General features: G+C 40.5%; 1 protein-coding gene across 1 annotated transcript; it reads right to left on the bottom strand.

Annotated features, from left to right (window-relative positions):
• Window positions 1–6,552: 6,552 nt before the first annotated feature.
• LOC139634080 (immunoglobulin superfamily DCC subclass member 3) lies at window positions 6,553–22,884 on the bottom strand. The gene is made up of 11 exons (XM_071500326.1): window positions 22,420–22,884; window positions 19,515–19,659; window positions 18,121–18,251; window positions 16,989–17,126; window positions 16,722–16,880; window positions 13,809–13,974; window positions 11,335–11,585; window positions 10,760–10,924; window positions 8,959–9,147; window positions 7,493–7,606; window positions 6,553–6,690 (listed from the first exon to the last, which is right to left on the bottom strand). Exons 1-11 carry the CDS (start codon window positions 22,757–22,759, stop codon window positions 6,563–6,565), a joined length of 1,926 nt encoding a protein of 641 aa, XP_071356427.1. The 5' UTR covers window positions 22,760–22,884; the 3' UTR covers window positions 6,553–6,562.
• Window positions 22,885–23,629: the final 745 nt, after the last annotated feature.

Below are 23,629 nucleotides of genomic sequence, written 5' to 3'. Positions count from 1 at the left end.
AAAATAGCAATACCTTTTAGTGATGAGAAGTCTGATTGCACAACAATACAAGACTAAGCTAGAAGCCATGCCAAAAGAATGGAAGAAGAAAGAAATCATCTCCATCAACCTCCGAAAGATGATCGAACCAAAGGGAGTAACAAAATGAGATACCCCATTGTCTCCAGCTGTCGTAGCATCACCTAGCCATCAGCTAAAATCCTTGCTGGATGGATCCTTGGTATGATGTACAGCACATCAAAATTTGGTGGAAATTTGGTCTAAATCATCAAGGACTTCACAAGACTGTGTCCTGACTGTGCATGTGGTGAGGGTCACCACTAGTAGAGTTGGTGTCCTTCTGCCATGTGCAGGCGGTATCTGAAGGCACTGGTCCAGCTTCATCCAACACATCAAAAACATTAACCTTATCATTTGTGTGCCTTTAAGTCTGTGTTTTTTAAGCTGCTTCTCTTGCACAGTGATGAAGAGCTGCTAAACTGTCTTCTGTTGTTTTGTTTTTTTTGATGGAAACAGGGCCCACTCTCCATTAGCTGGACTCGGTCTCAAATCTCAGGGTGTCAGCCCAACCACAAACCACTCTACATTCAAACGTCTCTGCTGCTCCACTCTAAAGACAGGAGCCCTCTCACATTTGGCAGCTGTGAAACATTGAGGACCCTGGAAGAGAAACAAACAACATTAGCTGTCAATGAAGGCCAAACCAAAACCACTTACAGCATCCACTGAGAGGTCAAAGGTCATAAACCAGGAGTCAGAAAAAGCTGATAAAGATTGATTGAGATGATTTTGCTACACATACTGTTCTTAAGGTTAAAAAGAATTTCCAAAGTTTTAGACTTTAATTGTCTCATTGCATCTTTGTGCCTTGTGCCTCTCATTTACTTCAACCTCAGCATTTACAAGAACCTGCCACAGTTCTTCTGTGGACATACACACACACACACACACACACACACACACACACACACACACACACCTAATCAGACAGTACAGTGGAGCTGAGGTGATAAACCCTCAAAACAAAGATGAATCCACATCTGAGAGTTCAGGTGCAGAAACCAGAGACTCTGATCTAAACAGATGTGGGATCTGGTGTGATCTGGTGTGATGCAGCCTTTTGCTGCTAACACTTTACTTAGAAACTTTATCTTTGTTTATCCTTATCCATGGACCAACCTGTTCAGGTGCTGGTGCCGGTGTGATGGTGTGGGGATGTTTTATTGACACCTAGGCCTAGAAAGGTTGCCAGTCTACCACGGGGCTACCTAAGTGAATCTAATGAGTGCTAACAAAAGAAAAACAGACAGAGAAACATGAATTCAACAAAATGTCTTTATTTGGTTTAGCCATGTTGAATGTGATGAAAGAGAAAAGGTCCAGAGCAGTCTGCAGTCACAAAGAGACCAAGCTGTTTGGATATAATTACCAAATCACATTTAGCAGTTAGCTCTTCTCTTCAGTATTACTTAGTTTAAACTATCCCACTTTAAACATTTTGTATACTAGCTTTATTCAGCAACATTTACCCCAAAGAAATGTTTGTATCCATTATCATTTGTTTTTGATGATATGCAGGCACACACTGTCTGAAAGAGGAGAGTTTTATCAGAAAACTAACCGACAATAAATATGCTTTCATTTCATTGTATCCACAGTGTGGAAATGTGCTGGTATTGGGTTGTAGGTACCTTCACAACTTAAAGACATACACAGGAGCTAAACAAATAAATAAGGAGTCAAACAAATCACAAAAACAGATTTTGTCTTTTGGTGGTGTCTGACCATTCAGGAGGTCTGAAGGTAGAACGTATATCTGACTGTCTGTCTGTCTAAATGATAAGGTACAGTGTAACAGACAAGTGGAGAGTGAACTAAGTGATGTCATTAACTCAATGTGTTTTAAGTTACCACAGTAGCCACGTAAACAAAAACATAAACATAAACCGCTGATTTAGACCAATAAGACTGTAGCAGTAGATGTGTAACTAATCAAACGTGTTTGATCCCTGATAACTTTGTTTGCTATAGGAGGAAAAAATAGTAATTCCTCATAGTTTGCACACATAAAGCGTTAAAGTTTCCATTCACCAAGAAACTGGTGAAACCCAGTCTGTGACATTTTGTTGTGATTTGAATTAAAGATTAAAATAAATGCACCTTGAAAACCTTACAGGTCACAGCTTGGTCTCTGTTTCTAGCTACAATGTATCCACAATCAAATCCTCCAGACCTTTTCCTTTTGGCCAAAGACCGAGGACAGGACCTCAGTCACAACAGGTTAAAGCTACAACAAAGCAGTGGAAAGCTCAGAGAGCAGAGAAGCACTTGTCATTATTAAAGCATTGTTTCTCATTGGTACAAGCAGCCAGTTTCTACTTTCCTATAGTTTTTTCTCTTTTTGTGGGTCTTTGTCTTCTAGTTACTGGCTCTTCAGGGCAAAACATGAGTTTGGCCTCAAAAAACTTCTGGAAAACTCATATCATCTGCTTGAAGACCATCACAAAGTAATCCTAACAAACATTTTCATATCATCCTTACACATGTCAAAAAATGAAAACATTTGAATTGATCCTAATCTAATAGTAATAATAATAATAATAACAATAAAAACATTCATTTTGGCAACTTTTCCTGAGAACAGCAGGAAGAACAAAAGACTCAAATGAAAAGAGAAATGAATCGTTCACAACAGAAACTTTCCATTTAAAAAAATAGTTGAACCACTACACACTTCACACTAAAGAAACGCAATGACTTTTTAGGTCTTCCATATCAAATACACTTTTTGGTATCGCATTGGCTTAAAAGCTTTCGAATGTGTAAGAAAAGAGAGGAGGGGAGAAGCTGTTTTGCTTTGAATAAACCTTTAACACTCATAAAGGGTTATGGTAGACCTTGTGGACCATAAAAGCTTGAGGCAACACATACAATAATATATGAACTTCTTCAGTCATGTGATAAGAGACAAAGTCATGGTAGAAACTCTGGTTTGAAGCAACATGAGCTCAGCTAATGTTGGTTGTTTAGTTGAAGGCTCATTCTGTGTTGTTTCATGGCTTTTATATTCTGGCTTTTAGCGAGAAATGGTGACAGCACAAATACAACCAACTGTTTCTCCTTTATTGATTAAAAGACAAATAACTTTCAGATGAATCTAGTTGAGTAACTTGGGTTAATCTGAAGTTGTGGTTCCTACTCAAAGCTGCTGTCCTCAAAGTTTACCTACTGTTAGTCATTCATACATGTATGTTATCACGCTCACAAGCATGTTTCTGTGCTTTGGTTATGAGGAAGTGTAAATGTGAAGACTATGAATGTTAAAATTGTAGAGGTATTTGGTTACACATTTCTTTAAAATAGCTAAATATTTGGCAAGAACTCCTACTTTAAAATAGAAACAAAATATTTCTTATAATATTGGCATAAAAAGTCTTTCAAAATATCTAACCTCTTCATTTGGTCACTCTTTAAAATACAGCTCCATGTTGACGGGGTACACCTGGAATAACTTCCAAATTAAGAGACATGAAAGATGGTATTTCAAAAAAAGGTAATGAAATTATGAACACATTTTTTTGGTTTGGGTTCAGTTAAAGCACTTAACACACAGGTGACCCCTTTCAATCAGGAACAGTCCAAAATTGTAAGTAAATGTATTCTCTCTTAAAATAAATGTTGAAAGGAAACTAAAGAAAACCATCAAAATGTTTACATCTTTGGGAATCATTCAGCTTGGTTTTCATACAACTTTTTGGATAGGCTGACTCGGTGAGACACATGCTGTGCATTCAGGTAAGTATCACCTTAAAATATCTTTAGCCGCCAACTCTGTGTCATTGAGGTCCAGGGCGACCAATTTGGCATCTGGAGAGTTAACTTGGCAGCATGGCCTTATACAGTCTTTTTTGGCTTATCTTCAATATGCCATCAGGTTTGTGCAGATTAAAGAAGTATCATGTTAGTCTGAACTTGTTTTCTTTAAAGGACATCATAGGAAAATTTAACCCGTGGCTTAAATGTTCACAAAGCGCTTCTTGGACCATATTTCTCTGAGCGAAATCCTCTGCACAGATTCATCTTTGGAGATGGACAACAGTGGGTGTTTGAAAGCCATGGAAACCTCGACACTTCACACCCTCTTGATATCTTCTGATGTTAGATCAGAAAAGTTGAAGATTTCCACCAAAGCATGTTGATGATAAATGGTGGGGGGGTTGTTCAGGCTCATGTTGACCTCTGTTACAGTAAGGCTTAGGCTTGTGGCAGTGGAATTCAGACTCCGCCATGGTTACGCTCTCCATAGTGGTCGTCCTAGTCAGCACTCTCTGAACTGGCCTTGTTGGTGGCTGGCACGGTACACTGGCACTGGCACTGGCTAAGGAAGTAGCTGAAGGGAAAGGGGTTAGCTAGCAGGCTGGCACCAGCAGCATCAACAGGCTAACACTGGCCTCAACTATGGCTCAGACATTCTTGTCAGACTGAGGTAGCTTTCTTTGGAGGTGTGCAGGTTTGGGTGAGGAAGAGTTGAGTAAAGAATGCCTGTTCACATGGTTCTTAGCTTGTACGGTCATTTCTAATCACTCTCTCCTCTCTAAGGCGTTTCAAAGGCCGCTACGCTTCATCCATTTCTTATTGCAGAGGAACGGAGTTCTGTCACAACAGATTCATTGATATAGGTCCTGGTCAGGTGAAAACATTTGGCTTCATTTACGGATTTAAGACCATGGTGCACCTCTTCACATGTCAGTGTACCAGGGGAGATCTGACACATACAATATTTTGGTTATGGAACAGAGTCCCTCTGGAAAAGTGACGAGTGTTAGTGGTGTGGACACTGAAAAACTGTGACAGGACCTAATCTGGAGTGGCAATGCTTTTTGAAGGCTTTTTTAAACATGCACATGTGCACAAGCACAGGCAATAAAGGCATTAAGCTTTGGTTGGAGGTAGGGTTGGAGGATGGGGTGGAGAGGGAGGAGCCAGGATGTGTCCTAATGCTGTCCCTGTTGTTGGGGGGGGGGGGGGGGGGGGGGGGGGGGGGGGGGGGGGGGGGTGATATTATTGTGCCGAAGTGCCGAAGCCAGGCAAACCTGATGACTGCTGCTCAATGACGACCTGGCACTGCACTGGACAGACCACCTGCTGTCAGGAGTCACAATAGGAAGGAGACAAGAGAGACAAAGTTTGTTATTTATGTCAAAGCCACACAAAACAGCACTGCCTGGCTGTCCTCGATCTTACCATGACACTGCTGAGCCATTCTACCACTCATCTGTTCTACCAAACAAACATCCCAAACCAAATCGATGGATAGGTGTTTAAAGGTGAGGTTCACCACACTGAGTTTCAGTTTTTGCAGTAATGCTGAACTGCTAATTGTTGTCATGTTGGTTTATCTTTGCACTGAACTGATCACTCTGTCGTCAGCAGACTTTGTCTACACAGTTCTGGTTCTGCATTTACAATACATGCATAACTCACTGGAGCACCAAATGTGTTTTGCCTCCTGTTTGAGTTATTTAGCTAAATACTACAGTGACCAGCTGAAATTACTGGGCCTTTTTTGATGAAACCACTGATGTATGAGGCTTTTTAAAAAATATACATCAATTCTTAGCTTGGTTCCAGATGTGTGGATTTCTGTGGAGGAGATGAATGCTCCTGTCAAGGCTGTTAGTGGATTTACAGAAACCATAACTCTTAAATTGAGGTATTTTATCATGTGCAAATCATCTGACATGTTTCTTGTCCCATTAAACTTTTTATATCTATTTTAATCGTTATTTAATTACTCTATTTATTTAGTCTTTTTTGTGGTTATGATAGGAGGAATGTTTGTCTCTATAACGAGCTGCTGGATATTTGCATTTCTATCTATCTATCTATCTATCTATCTATCTATCTATCTATCTATCTATCTATCTATCTATCTATCTATCTATCTATCTAACTACAGAGCTGTCCATAATTTTAAATAAAGTTTAACAAGCTGCATGTGTGTGGCTACCTGAGGCACTGGGTCCACTCTCGGGCAGTTTACTCCATCTTTTGAGTTGCCAGTGTGTCCTGTGTTGTCCCTTGGGACAGACCAGCTGTCCTGAGTCCCTTTACTGCAAAAAAGACTGCAAACAGTTGTAACAGTTATGAGTACATATTCTGTATAACTTAACATCAGCACAGCTAAAGAACTATTCTGGTTTCTAGTCTGGTCCAGACTTTCTATATCAGCAAGTGTGATACACATGAATGACTATAGAGTGGTGGCCCTCACATCACACATCATGAAGACCCAGGCTGCTTCTCCATCTTCTGAGGCCACAGGTTGAACAGCACTAGACCCCTACAGTTTGCTACAGGAACATGTTGGAGTGGATGATCCCTACTCTACATGCTCCATCAGGCCATTATTTACTTGGATGAGTCAGGCGGTTATGAGAGGATTATGCACTTTGATTTTTCAAGTGCATTTAACACCATCCGACCCCCCATTCTATCTATCTATCTATCTATCTATTGTAACTGGATTACACATAGAATATATAGGGATGGACAGTGGTGTTTACCTGCGACGGTATCCAAACATGAGGAAGAGGACACAGAAGATGATGCAGGCTGTGCCAATATGGATGCCAATGACGATGCTGCCTAGAGAGGCCTCCCCCTCCCTGCACTGACACAGCTCGTTCCCTCCTGGAGGCAAACACAACACCAAAGAGAAAAAAGCTGAGTTAACACACACACACACACAGTCCATAGGTCCTAAAGCAAAGGTCAGACACAATATTGATTTAATTTAACTGAACTTAAAGAGATATTCACCGGTGCTATAAGTTGATTCTGGATTTTTGTTTAACATGACAAAAAAGATGTTACACATTTCAGCCTTTTTATACATTAGATCAGATTACGGTCAACTTTTTCTCATTGAACAAGTACAAGTACTAAAGTGCAAATAACAATATGAATGTTGCATTACTATAAATATCTACACAGCTCACAGTGAACAATATGTGAATAATAAGTATAATTATGTATAGAATAGAAATTAACACTGATCAGCTTCCAAACACACACACATGCAGTGATGCAGTGTGTGATGTAAAGCGACCGCAGCACCTTCATCTTGTGGGGTCTTCTTCTGCTATGACCATCATCTTCCTCAGTTGTGTCCAGGCATGATTATTTTTGATATCGACCAAATATTTTTATTTAGTTTCATATTTTATTGAATAAAAAGGACAACAGACGTTTCATGTCCCTCATATACATGATGTTCATGATCCTGCACTAATGTATTTATGAAAGAGGTTTCTGACCTGCAGATCAAGGTTATATGAGTTTCCAGAAATGTGGATATGTTCTTGAACTGAATGATGATGAAGTCTAACTGAAGGGTTAAGACATGTGTATAGTGTGTGAATTAAAATGTGACCTATCAGGACCTCAACTCTTCCACAGGCGTACTCAGTTTACCTGCTGACAGACTCACCTGTGCTGTGGTCACTCAGGCCTTCCTCTGCCAGTGACACCAGTCTCTTGGAGCACTCACTCTCCCCGTTTCCATTGTAAGCCACCAGTTTGACTTCATACACTGCACCCGGTTCTGAAACAGTCAGAGTTTGTGTTTAAGGTGAACATCTATGCTCAGGATGTGTGTTCTTTATATTCACTATAATATTCACTACAGGTTTCACAGTCCTCTTCTCTGCTGTGGTCTGGTGGGGCAGCAGCAGGTCAGACCAGAACACAAGGAGACTGGACCAGCTGGTTCAAAAGGCTGGATCCATGACTTTTGTGGAGAGACACATGCTCTGTAAGATGCAGCCATCTTGGACAACACCAACCACCCTCTCCACAACATCCTTCAGACCAGAGAAGCAGCTACAGCAGCAGCCAACGTCTAATCTATCTGCTGCAGAACTGAGAGGTTCAGGAAATCCTCTGTTCACAGACATCACTGACATCACTTGAGTGTTGTAGCTAAGACTTGACAGAAACAACAGTTGAGTCACGGTGCATCCACTGCTGTTACACAATGAGGTGATTGATGCAGATCACTGATGTAGTGTTCTGTGAGCATCAGTGTGTGTAGTGAATTAGTGACAGACACTTATTCATCAGCCAATAACCTGCCAGTATTCAGCCTTTATTTATACTGCAGTGGTGTGAAGACAGATTTCCTTAAAATTACAACATAGATTAAACATGTTTAAGTGATGTAAAAGGAATAATGTTTTATTTACATGTCTATAGTTTCCTAATAGTTTTATCTGGGAGGTTGAACAGAATTATGTCATTTGGCTCTAATTTTTATAGAAAATATAAATATATAAACAAGTAATAATATAAACAAGTCCAAAGACAGTGGAGTAAGTTGTAAGTTGTACTGAGTTTCTATCCCACTGTTAAAGTATTTTAATATCCATTTATTTTTGGATTTGTTCACTTTTCATATTGTTGTATGTTCAGCTCACCTGTTGTGACTAAAGACTGTACAAAGACTGAGTTTGATTGGTTGTGTAGAAACACTGTAAATAGACTACTAAGGATTTTCCAAGAGATTTACAGTTTGGAAAACAACTGAGTACAGCCCTGGTCAAATTAATATCTAAAGTACTAAGTCATTACACGTCCAATGCAGTTTAATTTGCTTTTAGCCAAAGTTCAAAATAAAAAATTGAACCAAAGTCAATTGAAAAACAGAAACATTTGACTAATTAAACTATAATGAAAGGTTGATACCAAAGACACTGAAGTCAGTTCACCTCCACCACAGACTCTGCTCTTTTATTCTCCTCCTAGACATGGATGACACCAGCCTGACACACAGATATGTGGACAGATGTTCTGTCAGATGTTCGGATCCTTCTGCTAAAAATCCTCCAGAGGTTTTTTTAACACACACACACACACACACACACACACACACACACACACACACACACACACACTCACCCATGTTAGAGATGGTGTGGGCATTGATGTGACAGGGTAGCTGGATGGGCCCCTGGAAGTCAGCGTGGGGAACCTTGCGGTAGAACAGCCTGAAGCCCTCAGCCCCACCGGCCTTACTGGGGAGCTCCCAGAGGACCTGCACAGCACTGGAGTTCACCACCTTGGTGAAGAAGGTGGGAGGGGTTGGTACTGGATGCAGAGACAGAAAGGAGAGTGAGGAGAGATGAGCTGATGGATCAGAGACAAAGACAGAGCTGTCTTTCAAGGAGACAATGAGAAGAGAAAACTGGCCACTGCAGTAGCTGACAGGAAGTGGACAAAGCACAGAACTTAAGAAACAATAATGAATGAATGTTACCTCCCTGATTAAGCCCTGGACCCCCAGAAAAGAGGTAAAAACAACAGTTTGGAGGGTTAAGGATGTATATGTCCTGTTTCTAATTGTAAATAATACAATATGTTTCCCTTATTCATGCCTGGAAGAATCTTGTAAGATCAATTCAGATACCTCTAAAGTGGACCATACAATTTCTTAACCTTGACATGTGTCCTATTAGCTGACTAACTATTGTTAACTATTAATTTCATTGTTCTTTTTTTTTATTATTTCATTTTTATAATCATTTGTATTTCTGTGGTGGTTTAGTTAGTCTTTGAGCTTTTTGATATTAACTTTTATAATAATCTGATCTTTAGTTTTCAGGACTTTTATCCGTTGTGTCATTGAACAATATCAAAATCCGTGTGTAATAAAGGCTCAATAATTGTATTAGAAGTAGTAGAAAGTAATTAAATACATTTGCTCTAAGTATTGTACTTTACTGAGTATTTAAATTTTAAGCTGCTTTATACTTCTACTCCACTACTTAAATTATTGTACTACTTCAGTTACATGAGGCATGAGAACGTAAGAGAGGAAAAGTTGACTGTTGTCATTGTATAATTCACACTCTGATAAATGTGATATCGTCTTCTTGCATGAAATGAACCATTTATATATGCAAGCTGCTCACTTGGGTGTTGGATGTCCCCATTATTTTCATTTCCTCTATAGTTACATAATTTGCTCTTTAACCATCAGATGAAACTCACAACAGGGTTTCAATAGTGTACAACATTTGGTTTTGTTAGTGGTACAGAGAGAATTTGCTAATACAGAAAGATTGATGCAGGATGCATCAAACTGCAAAAACACTATAAACGTTCATTGTTATGCATGATGATACCCAGTTATATTCATCAATGAAGCCTGATGAAATATCTCTCTAAATCTTTATCACCATGCAGTTTGGTTAACCACAGCTGCTTTCTGCAGTTAGATAGTGAAGCATCTCCTCAGCATTGACCTGTTGGAGGTTTCTTTTTGGCTCTCCACTGTCACCAGGTGTGCTCAGGGTGAGCTGTTGGTTTCTCTCTATAACACTGTCAGGTCTTGACCTTACTCTCTAAAGAGCCTTCATGAATCTTATGATGTTTTGCTATACAAATAAAATTGAATTGGATTAAATCAAACTGTGTAGCATTTTAATTTGACTGTTCCACAATATCATGTAACATTTAAGCCTGAATTTTGACCAACCTGCGTAGAAATGCTCCAGATGCTGAAGCATGTACTATACAACTAAATCAGTGCTGTTAACTATCACAGGATATTTCCGCTCTGTCCAACATGACTTCTCCAGGTGGTCTAAGCTCTAATGATTGCTCCAGCTGTTTCTACTGACCATCTCCAGTCTTTTGGAGGATGATTGATATCATTCACTGTAATATCACTGTAATATATGTAGTATCATGTACTTACCACCACCTAATGTTGTAGCCACCACAGTGCTGGACTGCTGACTGGCTCCCAGAGGAGAGTAGGCCTTCAGATAGAGGGTGTAGGTGGTGGCTGGTTCCAGGTTTGTCACATCGTGCTGGAAGGTGCCTTTACTGATGGCTTCCTGCAGCTCCAGACTGTCAGGCTCTGAATCACAAACATAAAACAGCATTTAGGGACTACTCTGCTCTCCCTCGAGGCAGCGTACATCTTCATTTTAGATCATTAAAGACTCTTAGCATCAGCAGCATCCTGTCAAGGGAAGGTCTACTCTTGCTGCTTTTATTGGCATATTTACATTATTGATAAACTTTTATACCTTTTATATTCTACTTTTAGATTCAGATTTTGTGTCTGCATTTATCAAAATGTAAAATATTTCTTCATTGTTTTTTATCAAGACAGCTGAAGGGTTGGGGCTGTTGAACTTTTTACCAGAGTTTTACCTGCTGCATGAGAAGTTTCCTTGATCTTTGAGTTATTATTATATTGTATTTTTGAAGTAGAAATTGTATTTGTACCGAAGACTCCAATAGTGTTTGTGTGCTGACACTCACCTCCTATCTTGCGGATGTGCAGGACGCATCCAATGATGCTGTCAGTGATGTTGGAGGGCGGCTGGCTCCATGTGATCTGCAAGGCATTGGTGGACAGGACACTGGCTGTGAGGCCCTGGGGGGCAGTGGGCAGATCTTTGGCCCGGGCCACAGCCAGACGGGCGCTGGCCTGGTTGGTCCCGGCACTGTTCTCAGCAATGCACTGGTAGATGGCCTCATCCTCTGAGCTGATACGGGTCAGAGCCAAAGTGCTGCACAAACAACACACAGCTGCATCAGTTCACTGCTCCTCACGTTTCTACTACAACTTACCTGAACCCGAACCGTATTTATTCATAATACTCCTACAACATTATTAATACTGAATGAATTCTAATAATTATACAAATGACAACACTGATACTGGTACCACTCCTGCTATTCCTACTGCTGCCTCTCCCACTAGTGTGTAATAAAGGAACTAATACAATAATAACTAGTTTCCTCATTTAAGACTATGGTCTGTGTTTCATCTAAATGCTGTATTATCACAAGACTTTTATATTATTATATCTTTATATTTTTTCCTCTTCAGATGTCAATACAAACCTTGCTGTACATTTGACAAAGGTGCATTTGTTTTACACACCTGTGTACCTGTTATAAGCTGCTGCAACTTATTGACTACTGGAGGCAAACTTGTAACTGTCACACCGCGGTGAGGTCAAGTTGGGTTTTTGTCCTGTCTCCATATCTTGTCTTGTCATTTCCTGTTTTATTTTGAAAAGTAACTCTCCTCTCGTTTCAGGTCACTTGCCCTTCCTCGTGTGTCTTGGTCTGATTGCCTGCTGAGTGTTTTCACCTGTCCCTTGTTACCCTCTGTATATGAGTCTATGTCTCCCTTTGTCTTGTGCCAGTGTGTTCGTCTTCGTCTATGTCTGCGTGCGTTCGCTCCAGCCTTACCACAGTCTTGTCACAGTCCTGTACCCAGTCCCTTTTGGGTTTTTGCTCCCCTCATCTATATTGTATTTCCCTCAGTTTGTAATGAGTGGCAGTACTATGTACAACATGAACAGCATTTTAGAGGAAACTGGACATTTGCTCTCAAACATCGGCTTATTTTCTTTCACTGAACATTTAAAACAAAACGGGACCAGTGAGTATTTTATTGCGTCTGATTCACACAGTGAATTTAACCTGTAGATCAGACCGGATTATAAAGTGTTACCCCAGTCCACTGAAAATAAAGGTATTAAAACTAGATTTTGACACAAAGCCCGTCAATAAAACAGGGCTTCAAAATGAGGTAAAAATGCAAGGACTACCTTTATTAGGGTTAAATCTCATCATTTTAATTCATTTTGTGCTTTGGTGAATATTCCCACAGTTTAATATTCCAGATGTATGTTTTTATTTTACGTCCTTATGCAATCATAAACCAAACACTGATCATTAGACACTCGGACTCTGACAGATCCAGTAAAACTCCATGCTTTGTGTGCAGTGCTGCCACCATGTGGTACAGCTGTAAAATGCAGGTCTGAAAACAAGCTAAGCCGCATATCAGAGGTGATTTTAGGACATCTTCCCAGTGTGGATTTCACAGATGCAGGAGCTTTTCAAACCATCACTGTGCCTCATTTTCTCTGACTCTTTGTGCTGAAAGTGTTTCTGCTGGTTATTTACCTTTTTTTTGTTTTTTTTCCCCCAATCACTCACAATAAAATGAGACAAAGCGAAATTATTGAAACTGGCACTCAAAGCGCAAAACCTCTGCTGTCCCCAAAACTCTAAACACATTGAAGAGTGAGAGGTGGAGTAAAGATGAGAGTTGGAGGAAAAACTTTCAGCTACACTGACCAGTTACTGTGTTTTTTAATGATGTAAGGATGTAATGCTGTAATAAAATAATGTTACAATGTAATGATGTAATGATAACGAAATAAGGATGTAATGAAGTAATGATATAATGGTGGAATGAGTCGAATGTTCAGTGGCTCAAGAAGCAGCAGTGTTGGTTTTGGTAAATGATGCAATAAGACTGAGAGGGATTCAAAGACACATCATCGGAGACGACACAATTTTCATTACATCAGGTCAGTGTATCCGCCTCAGTCTATATTCTCCACTGAAACCAAATTTTATTTTGATAAGTGTTTGTGTAGTTTATACAGGATACATGAGGTGTCTGTGTGTCTGTTTTTGTGAATTGTGTTCCGTGTTTTAAGAAAATCAGCCTGTGACTCTGTAATCAATAATGTTCCTCAGTATTACAACATTACAAATACTAGCTGTATTTTCTCAGTTCACTGTGAACAGGTAGTCTGTAACACATTAAACTGCCAGCAGTTATCGTAACTGAGCAGGTTTAAGGTGAAATGACTTTAACCTACATTTATGGGGTCAATAACTGTAACTAATGAGGAACGGGACCTACACTGAATTCATCATGTTGATTCACACTTTACTGAGAAAATTCCATTTTAAATATGTACCTGTTGTGGTTGGTCAGCTTCACGTTGTGTCCAGGCATCAGGACTTTGCCGTTCTTCAGCCAGATGAGATGAGGCTCGGGCACTCCCTGGGCCACACAGGTGAACACTGCACTGCCCCCTGCTGGTTTGGACACAGACTGCGGCCACTGCAGGAACTCAGGAGGAGCTGAGGATGAGCGGAGAGGGAGATTGGACAAGGCACAGACAACAAAAAGAGTCACAATACTACTACTAAGCACCCGACAGACTCTTGTTCCCCATAAACCCTGCTGTACCCCACTGCCTACTTTTACATCTGCCTTTGTTAACAGTGAACAGACATTAAAAAACATCACATCCTCCTCACTACAGGACTGATGTCTGTCAGAAGGTCTTGGCATTGTTTACATTTGTTGATCAGGTGATCATGACATGGTATAAAACAGATAAGTTCAAATCAGAACTGAATCATTATGTGTAAGTTCTGGGTGTTTATCAGTGTAATCACATGGAGACTTGAGTCAGAAGGAAATGTCAGTGTACTACTACAAGGTGCATACGTGTTATTACAAACTAATGTATTTGTGTGAAAATACATTTATTCATTAAGTTATTCTGCTATTTATTTATTTGTTACAAGACTTTTGTTGAGGGCTGAGAAACACAATTCTGCTTTATTACAAACTGGTCTTAGTTTATAGATATATAATGTCCCTGCATCATTTAATATAATATATATAATATAATAATAAATAGTATAATATAAATTCATAAATAAGCAATTAACTGAATGTTATTATTACTGATTGAAATGATGTCAAAACTAACAAAAAGCTTTGTAAGGGAGAACAAAAGAATATACATACACACATACTGTGTGTGTGTGTGTGTGTGTGTGTGTGTATGTGTGAACAAAAATATCAATGCAGCATTTTTGTTTTTGCTTCCATTTTTCATGAATTGAAATTAAAGTTCTAAGAGTTTGTCTAAGAACACAAAAGGCATCTTTCTCTCAAATCTGGTTCACAAAATCAGTGACAGTGAACATTTCTCCTTTGATCATCCATCCACCTGACAGGTTTGGCATGACTAGTGCTACTGATGTATATTTTTTGGGGGGATGGTCATGAATCAGCACCCTAATCTAGAAGTTCAGTGCCTGATAAATGTCTTTATTTAAAAAAAAAACAAAAAACATTTTACACAAACATTTGCACCTTTTAAAGTGGCCTCTTATTGTGACCAGCCCTGAGCACACATCCTCAGCTGACCATTCATCAATCGATCAATACTGTGTATTGATCAGTGTTTCTGTTGACCTTGAGTTTCACCTCAGACATCTTATTGTGTGTTATTGGCTCCTGTAGTTCGGGGTCCATACATCTGACCATAAACCACACTGCGTCATTTCACTGAACATTAATAGTGTTTTAGTTGTGTCACTAAAATGTTACTGAACAGGGATTTAAATAAAGTTATTACTGTTTATATATGACTAATTAACTGTACCTAAGTCCTCAGTCATTTCCTGGAGATGCCACCTATTACAACTTCATATTCACATATTAGTGTGTGTCTCAGTGTGTGATGCTCTGGTGCTCATGTTCATGTTGCTGATCCACATGGTAAAAGATCTGCAGCTCAACTCATCTGGACACAGATGGGTAGGTGGGTGGGTGGGTGGGGGTTATTTAAAAACCTTTCTCCAAAATGGCTGACCATCCTTTGTGTCTCTCCATGGTGGCCCTCACCCTCTGCTGGGATGCTATCCATCTCCCAGCCTTCCCTCATTAACCCTGATACCACACCTCCTTTCTCCCTCAGCCTCCCCATCCCACCTCCTCCTTTACTCCAACTCCCTAACACTACAAGAGGGTGACATATGCCCTGAATCCTCCAGTCAAGGTCAGGGGTCAGGGGTCAGGGCTTCCCCTTGCCCCTGCCTCCTGCACCTTGCACACTGAACTGAGCATCTTGCTGTTCTCTCTCTATGTTGTGCTTCTTTCATTGACCATGGCCACACACACACACACACACACTGTATGTGTTATTGTATTTTTTATTTCATGGTGACTCCATGATGTTAACTGGCTCCAATGATTATTTGTTTCTGAAAGCAACACATTGTTCCATTGTTTACAGGTGGGGGCTTAGTCTCATTGAAAATCAACTATGGTGGCTAACCTTTTGCATTTCAGGTTTTGTTGATTTTGAATGGCATCATGACACTATCTACATCTGTGGGTTATTATAATGCTCAAAGAATAATTTGGAAGATTGAGGGTTTGTTGGGCAGTAGTTAGCTCTCTAGCACTTGGCTCACTTTGTGTGCAATGAGGTTCATTCAAATATTTTCAAAGAAAATATTTGAATGGTTGTGTACAACCTGTTACAAACACTGTATAACACAATCTGTTACAACACAACCACTAAGCCTGACAACTTTACAGTTCTGACAAAACTGAACATTAGTGGTGTGTGCTTTATTGCAGGGCTGTTATACATGGTTCTTGTTGATTATACTGAAAGTTTGAGGATTTGCATTGGATTTGAGTGCGGTTGAGTAAATATGACTAAAACAAACACTGAAAATATAGCGAAACAGTTACATGTATAAAATTTGAGACATGGTGGTAATATGAAACTGAAGGTTTATTTTGTCAGCTGGTATCTGTGGAAATTGGGATTCAAACCTCAGTATTTTTGTTACGGTCCTGACTGTGCTAGACACAGACACTTGATGATGTAATCTTCTCCCCTGATGTAGATATATTCGCAGTGTATTTCCCAAACCGTCCCAGAACAGACTGTTCTTTGGGAACAAAAACACCTGTTCTCTAGAGTTTGACAACACCTCATCAGTGGTCAGTACTGTTGAGCTGTTCTGGGTCAGTAGACATTATGTGATGTGCAGTAGTCTGTGTGTGGCCTCACCTTGTACCACAAGTCGTCCGAGTGCAGTCCGTCTCATTCGGGTGCCGGGCCGATTGGCAGCACACACATACACACCAGAATGCTGCAGGGAAACATCTGAGATCATAAGGTTCCCTGTCCCCAGGACCTGGATACCCTCCACCCCAATGGATCGTCCGTCTGAGGGACACACAGACATGGGGAGGGTTTGTGAGATAAAACATGCTGTGTCTTTTTAGCTAATCGTCCTCCAATCATATAAATTTGATTCGGATTTCCTAGTGGTACCTAGCCTGCTCCAAGAAACAATGGGCCTTGGGTTTCCTGTGGCAATACACTCCAAGATGGCCGTCTGATGGACAGTGATGGTCAGATTCTGGGGTCCTGACAGGATGACTGGCTCTTTGTAGATTCTAGGAGCTCCACCTGCAAAGATAAAGAGTAAATGTGGATGAGATGCCAGAATACACTGACACAAAGACGATGTACAGTGCTGCAGTAAATCCACAATAAAGTGTTTTCAATCTTTTCACTTTCACATTGTCAATTATTTCTATAAACACAACAATGTCACACAGCAGCTCATAAAGTTACTGTGCATGATAGACACTACTGAAATGATATAGTCTGTCTGTGATCATCATGTTTATGGTTTAATGTCCTGTTACTCCATTATTTAAAGTATAAAACTGCCATCACATCTGTTGTTCCTGTCCCTCAGGTTCAAGTTTGATATCAAACTAAACAAAAAGAAATTTAACACATCAATCAATTGTCCAAATACACAGGGAGACAAAAGACACATAACAACAGTCTCCTATGAGTCTGTGCTGGAAATTAGAGATTTTAAAAGTCTGTCCTCTCAGTACTTCTGTAGCCTCTACCTGTTTCTACCGGAATCTACTTGTTTCTACCTGTTTCTACCAGAATCTACCTAAATCTACCTGTTTCTACCTGTTTCTAACTGAATCTACCTGTTTCCACCTGTTTCTACCTGTTTCTACCTGAATCAACCTGTTTCTACCTCAATCTACCTGTTTCCACCTGTTTCTACCTCAGTCTACCCGAATCTACCTGTTTCTACATGTTTCTACCTGAATATACCTGTTTCCACCTGAATATACCCGAATATACCTGTTTTTACCTGTTTCTACCTGAATCTACCTGTTTCTACCTGAATCTACCTGTTTCTCCCTGCTTCTACCTTCTACCTGAATCAGACAGACAGATGGCCACTCAAAACCACGCCTGTGTGGCAGTACCCACGTTAATAGGTGTCTCCAGGACTATATTTTGCCTTCACACAGACACACACCTACATGGTAAAAACAATGCCAGCCATGTTGAGCTCCCAATCCTTGTTCAGTCCACTCTTTCTTGAACTACTTGTATACTACACACTACACGTGTGTTCACCTACCAGTGATGTTGAGCATGGCTTCATGGCTGTAGCGAGTGTTGGCTGGGTTGGTGGCAACACATCGGAAAACCCCAGAATCTGCCTGCCTCACACCTGTCACCTGGAGAATACCCATTGGCAGGAGAGTGTACCTGAATGACAGGACAGGAGGACAGGATGCAGGTGTGACAATGACAACTACAAATATACTAAAGACTTTGAACACTTTAATGAACAATATCTGATAAGCTTATACCGTTTAAAGCTCATTTTGGGGCTTTGAATATAACCTAAGTTTGCTCATCCCTCTGACCAGTAATCGCTGTACTTCTGAGTTATATAAAGTTACATAAAGTTGCACTTTCACAAATATAAATGCAATGTTAAAGTGTGATCATAACATTGGTCTGTTTAAAGTTTAGTTTACATTCATGTCAGTTATGATGGGCTCCAACAGTGACACTACAGCTCTATGAGCTATAAACAATGTGTCCAGTCATATCTAGTCAATATTTGAGTGGTTGTTACACACAGAAAACACAGTTGGACTGTGGAGATCCAGATTATGCTGTGGAAATTATTTTTATAGATACTTTGATGATTTTAGCCGGGTCCTCCAAAAACTGAAAAATAGGTAAAGTTTTTTATTAATTAAGCCTCATAACCGCTCTTCAGAAACCTGTGGGTGACGTCACAGAGGATAGTGGCGCCGGCAGTATTTTATATTATGCACAAGGACTACCTGTCTGCTTGTAAGCTAACATTCGTTTCCTGTATAATATGGGATCATCCCATATTTGAAGATAGAATGCTGCATACTGTGTTGAATACAGTAGACTGGACACAGTATGTCACGTATCTTGTGCTGTCAAGTGAAAGCAAACTAGTTTTAGTCTCACATGGACTGGGGAAGTTTATAAATGAGCAGTCAACTGATGAGCTCTGTGTGCTGTGAGAAAAGACATGAATGTAACCAGACAGTGAGGTGCACCAATGGCCCACCTGGTAGAGTGCAGGTCTTAAAGGCTTATATTTGACCGTAGCGGTCGGGGGGTTTAACTCTGACATGAGGCTCCTTGCTACATGTCATCTGCTTTCAATTAAATTTTATTTGTATAGCGCCAAATCATAATATACATTATCTCAAGGCACTTTACAGGGTAAGGTCAAGACCTTACTTTGTTATAGAGAAAAGCCCAACAGTTCCCACAAAAAGCAAGCACTTCGTGACGGGGGGGAGGAAAAATTCCCTTTTTAACAGGAAAAGACCTCCAACAGAACCGGGCTCAGGTTGGGTTGCTGGCTTTCCCCTCTTATACTAAATGTAAAGCACTAGTGCACTCATTTCTTGTTACCTTTGATATTTTCGGGTGATAAGCACATGAAAGAGTGTGTATGGGCATAAAAAAATTTACCTATTGTCGGTAGTGTTGAGTGGTAATCTGTCTCTCTCCCAGGTGATGATGGCCTCAGGTACTCCATTGATCTGACACTGGAAACGAGCAACACCTCCCTCATCCACAGACATGGACACTGGGTGGGTGTGGAACTTTGGAAGAGCTGAGAATCAAATCACACAGAGATCAGCTTTAATGAGGAAGATACTGAAGGTGGATGATGTGTTGAAACACTGAAGGAACATTCCACCAAATCCACAAATAAAAACCAGTTTAATTGTAAAGGTTAGCACCAATTAGCTTGTATGATGTCTTCTGTAAAAATTACTGTCAGATAGTAAAGACTTCGAAAACAGAGAAACAAGATTTCATCTTGTGGCTTATTTAGCAATCTGTGCATTTTTACATCAATAAGCAAGAAGCTCAGTAAAATACAGGATTAAATGACCAGCATTTATAAATCATTAACTAATATCAGAATGTGAGTTTTATCAGTTTATTAGTTCTGTCTTGTGTAGACTTACATGGTGCAGTTGTGGGTTGTATTAGAATTATTTTTAGCTACGTCACAAGCCATTCCAAAGACACATACACACACACACACACACACACACACACACACACACACACACACACACACAAATTCGAATAACCTGGTGGCCATAATCAATAAGGGAGTATACCATCGAGAACTGCTGCAAATGAGAGAGCATCACCATGGCAACTCATTGCACTCAAGTAAGACCACCTCGAAGTACCCATAATTCTCCTGGATTACCACTGGTGTTATTGGCCTGAGTGAAGGGGTGGGGGTAGTGTGTGTGTGTGTGTGTGTGTGTGTGTGTGTGTGTGTGTGTGTGTGTGTGTGAGTGTGTATGTGTCTTTGGAATGGCTTGTGACGTAGGGGTTTGATTCTGGGCACCAGGACCACAGAGTCCAGGGGGGGTTTGGGGGCTTGGGTTGCCAAGTATCATGCAGAGTTGTTAACAGTGTGAAACATCATTTATTAGAAAAGACAATGGGATGTTTCAACAGAGAAAAGGCAACATGCAGTGACTCTGCTGTAGAGCAGGGGTATAAATATCAGACTTACTGTTACCTTTAAAGATCCTGTAAAGCAAATTCACAGATTTGTTTATAAAATCAGTATATACTGTATGTTGGAGAACTATTCCTGAAAATGTGTGAAACATGTGAAACTTGTGTGGTACTGAATTGTGCAGTTATACGTTAAACTGTGTTTCATAATTTTTGTGTTGAGCGTTTTTCTGGGCGGGCCCTAAACGGGGTACTGGTGACGCACTTGGACCCCCACTTAGCATACCCTGCATCAGTGGTTCTGCCGCTCAGTGTCGAGTTATTGCTGGTTAGCGAAGCCTTGCCTCCCAAAATGTGTCTTTCCTAGAGGCTGCAATACCAATGGTGTGGTGTTTTTAGTAATTAGAGAATAATGTATGAATAGATAATCATTGTTATTCACTCATGACATTTCCCTTCTTTTCATGACCAGAAGCATAGGTTTGCTTCATCCTCTCATCAAATACCCTTTTTCCACTAAATACAGCGGGTATACGTGGGTTTTTTAAATGCGGGTAAACCTGCTATTAAAAGTTGATACACTCCCTTTCCACCATCAGTCGAGTTTGTCTTTCTCTTCGGACTCAGGACACACACAACCGCAAGGAGTGATGTCATCTCTGCACTTAGAACACACATACACACAGAAGTGGTGGAGGGAGAATGAGCTGCTAGCTGCCCTGCAAACTGGTGAAAGTCTGTCAAAGTGTCAGAGCCTCCGATCTTCCATCTGTGATTGTATGTTTTTAAAACTTTCAGAGCTGCAGCTCACTCTTTCATCCCCACAATCAGTGTAGTGGCGGAGTTTCTGGCATAACGGCACCATGCTGGACAGGTGACAGGCCTGTGTCTGTGTCCTCTGAGACAGTTACAGCAGGAAAAGAGGCGAAAATTAGCGGGTTCATCCGGGTTTTGTGTTTACATCAATGCTGATCGGAGCCGATCGGAGCAGGAGCCAATAGATATCTGTGTCTACTGCAAATTCATTTAACCCAGCTGTGAATGCCGATTAAACCCTTCATCATTGCCGACAAAAGCCAGATGTTAGTGGGTCTTAGCAGGTTTTTTGACCAGTGGAAAATGGGCTAAGTTAGCTCTGTGTATAGCCTATAAGCTATTTCTCTTACTGATGCCAGCATCGAAATAGATAAGGTCCAGGGCATCGGACAATTTAGAGCAATTTGTAATGTGAAAATATGTACAACACGTGTGTGTGTCTCTGTACAATCAATATAGCTGTTGGATGCAGTCATGTTTCCTTTCAGCATAAATTTGTTAGACCGTTAAGCAATGCAGAAGCTCTCCTGTACTGGCTATTTTCTCTTAAGTTTGAAACCTAATTTCATATATTTGGCAATATTTTTATTAATTCAAATTTGGCCAGGGGTTTAATATGCCATTCTTCTGTGGTGTGGCAAACTCAGAACTTATATGTTTTTCTGCTTCACAGAATCTTTAAGTGAGTAGGGAACCAGAACTGAGTGCAGTGCCTTCACATCTAACTCACTTTGTCCTCTTCAGTATGGAAACAAATCTGTCTCACCAGATTTTGAAATTGTACAGAGAAAATTGCAATTTTGTTCCTATAATTATCTCTTAGCCTCTCCTGATCACACAAACTGATCAGTATGATCTGATCTGACTGACGATCTCAAAATTGTATCAGCAGCTGATGTAGTTAATGTGGTATTAAATGCACTTCTTCTTTCACCAGTTAATCAGTGACACTATTTCTTCCTGTATCTGATATTTTTCTGTTTGAAAGCACATGTACTTGTGTGGCATAAAAAGCATATATTTATAAATTGTAACAGTCCAGTGTTGTGTCACACTGTCAAACACTTACATGCCAAAAGGACTCTGGCCTTGCGGCTGACCAACATGCCATAGCGATTTTGGGCAGCACAGTCGTACTCGCCCATATCAGCGTCACTCCCCTCTCTGCGTTTCTGGAAGCTCTGGATGGACAGCGTGCCATTCGCCAGCACCCGAATCCGTGGGCTGGTGGGTAAAGGCACCCCGTTTTTACGCCATGTAACCATGATCGGTTCCTCACCCTGCACCCGACAGTCCAACATGAGCAGGCGATCCCTCACTGCGATCACATCACTGGGCTCCAGCAGGAAAGACAGCTCTGAGGCCAGACAGCTGCCTGCAGGCAAGAGAACGGCAAACAGCTTTACCATTTATTGTACAATCCAGAGGAGAATTCAAACTCAGATACTGAGACCAGGTTTGTTGAACTGAAATAACCGAAATACATTTCAGTGGTAGTAACCTCTCTAACTCTGACTCCTGTGTCATGATGCTTCTTTAACAGCAAATGGGGTGGGTTAATTTTTACAGTCAACATGTGCTTCGAAAGATCTGAAACATGTTTTTGGTCAAAATATTGGGACTGTGTCTGAAATGTCATGTCATTTCATGTTGTTGTAAACATAGGTCAAAATTAACTTCTCATTCAGTCCAAACACACATTCAGAATCCAGTCAGATTCAAACATCAATGAGACTGTCATTTAAGTTCTTGCATTAACATATAATAAATTGTTTATGGGAAAGTAACCTTAAAATGTCGAGTGTTTTGTCAAGACACAGGAAAATGATGGTGAATCACGAAAGAAAGAAAAAAAAAAACAACCAATTTTTCATCTAAAGCCTACAAATATCTCATGGTTCCAGAGAAAATTGCAGCTCTTTGTTGGACACCAAGCCTCAGGGACCCCTACCTCAGACAAACCCTAGTCAACACCAAAAACCATCTCATTTGATTGATGGTGCATTTGGTTTTGCATCGTATAACGATTTCACTGGAAAAGAGCCACAATAGAGGCTGAATGCCAGTGAACCATCCAGCCAGAGAGGGAAACAACAATAGCCAAGCTGGAGAGGAGAAGACTGGCAAGGCTTGCAGGGGTCAAGTTAAGAGACCCTCCATTGAAGCAAGGACCAATTTTGACAATAGTGTTGTGACGATGCTTATTTGCACCCAACCCCCTACAACCTCTGTAAAAATCCCTGTCAACCACCATGCACCCAAGTGCACCATCTGCCCCT

Source organism: Trachinotus anak, unplaced genomic scaffold (genome assembly GCF_046630095.1).
Source record: "Trachinotus anak isolate AG129_WGS33_773 ecotype Australia unplaced genomic scaffold, CSIRO_AGI_Tana_v1 ptg000016l, whole genome shotgun sequence".
In the NCBI taxonomy this organism is placed as follows: domain Eukaryota; kingdom Metazoa; phylum Chordata; class Actinopteri; order Carangiformes; family Carangidae; genus Trachinotus; species Trachinotus anak.
Note: the sequence above shows the minus strand (reverse complement) of the source record. Positions and strands in the feature narration are given on the sequence as shown.

Bases quoted from the DNA above. Each gene is read 5' to 3' on its own strand.
- LOC139634080 (XM_071500326.1), bottom strand. From the start codon at position 22,759: ATGGTAAAGCTGTTTGCCGTTCTCTTGCCTGCAGGCAGCTGTCTGGCC. The intron at 19,660-22,419 runs GTAAGTGTTTGA...TTTGATTCTCAG, and splicing joins GGCCAGAGTCCTTTTGGCAT to CTCTTCCAAAGTTCCACACC. The intron at 11,586-13,808 runs GTACATATTTAA...TTGTTTGTGCAG, and splicing joins AAGCTGACCAACCACAACAG to CACTTTGGCTCTGACCCGTA.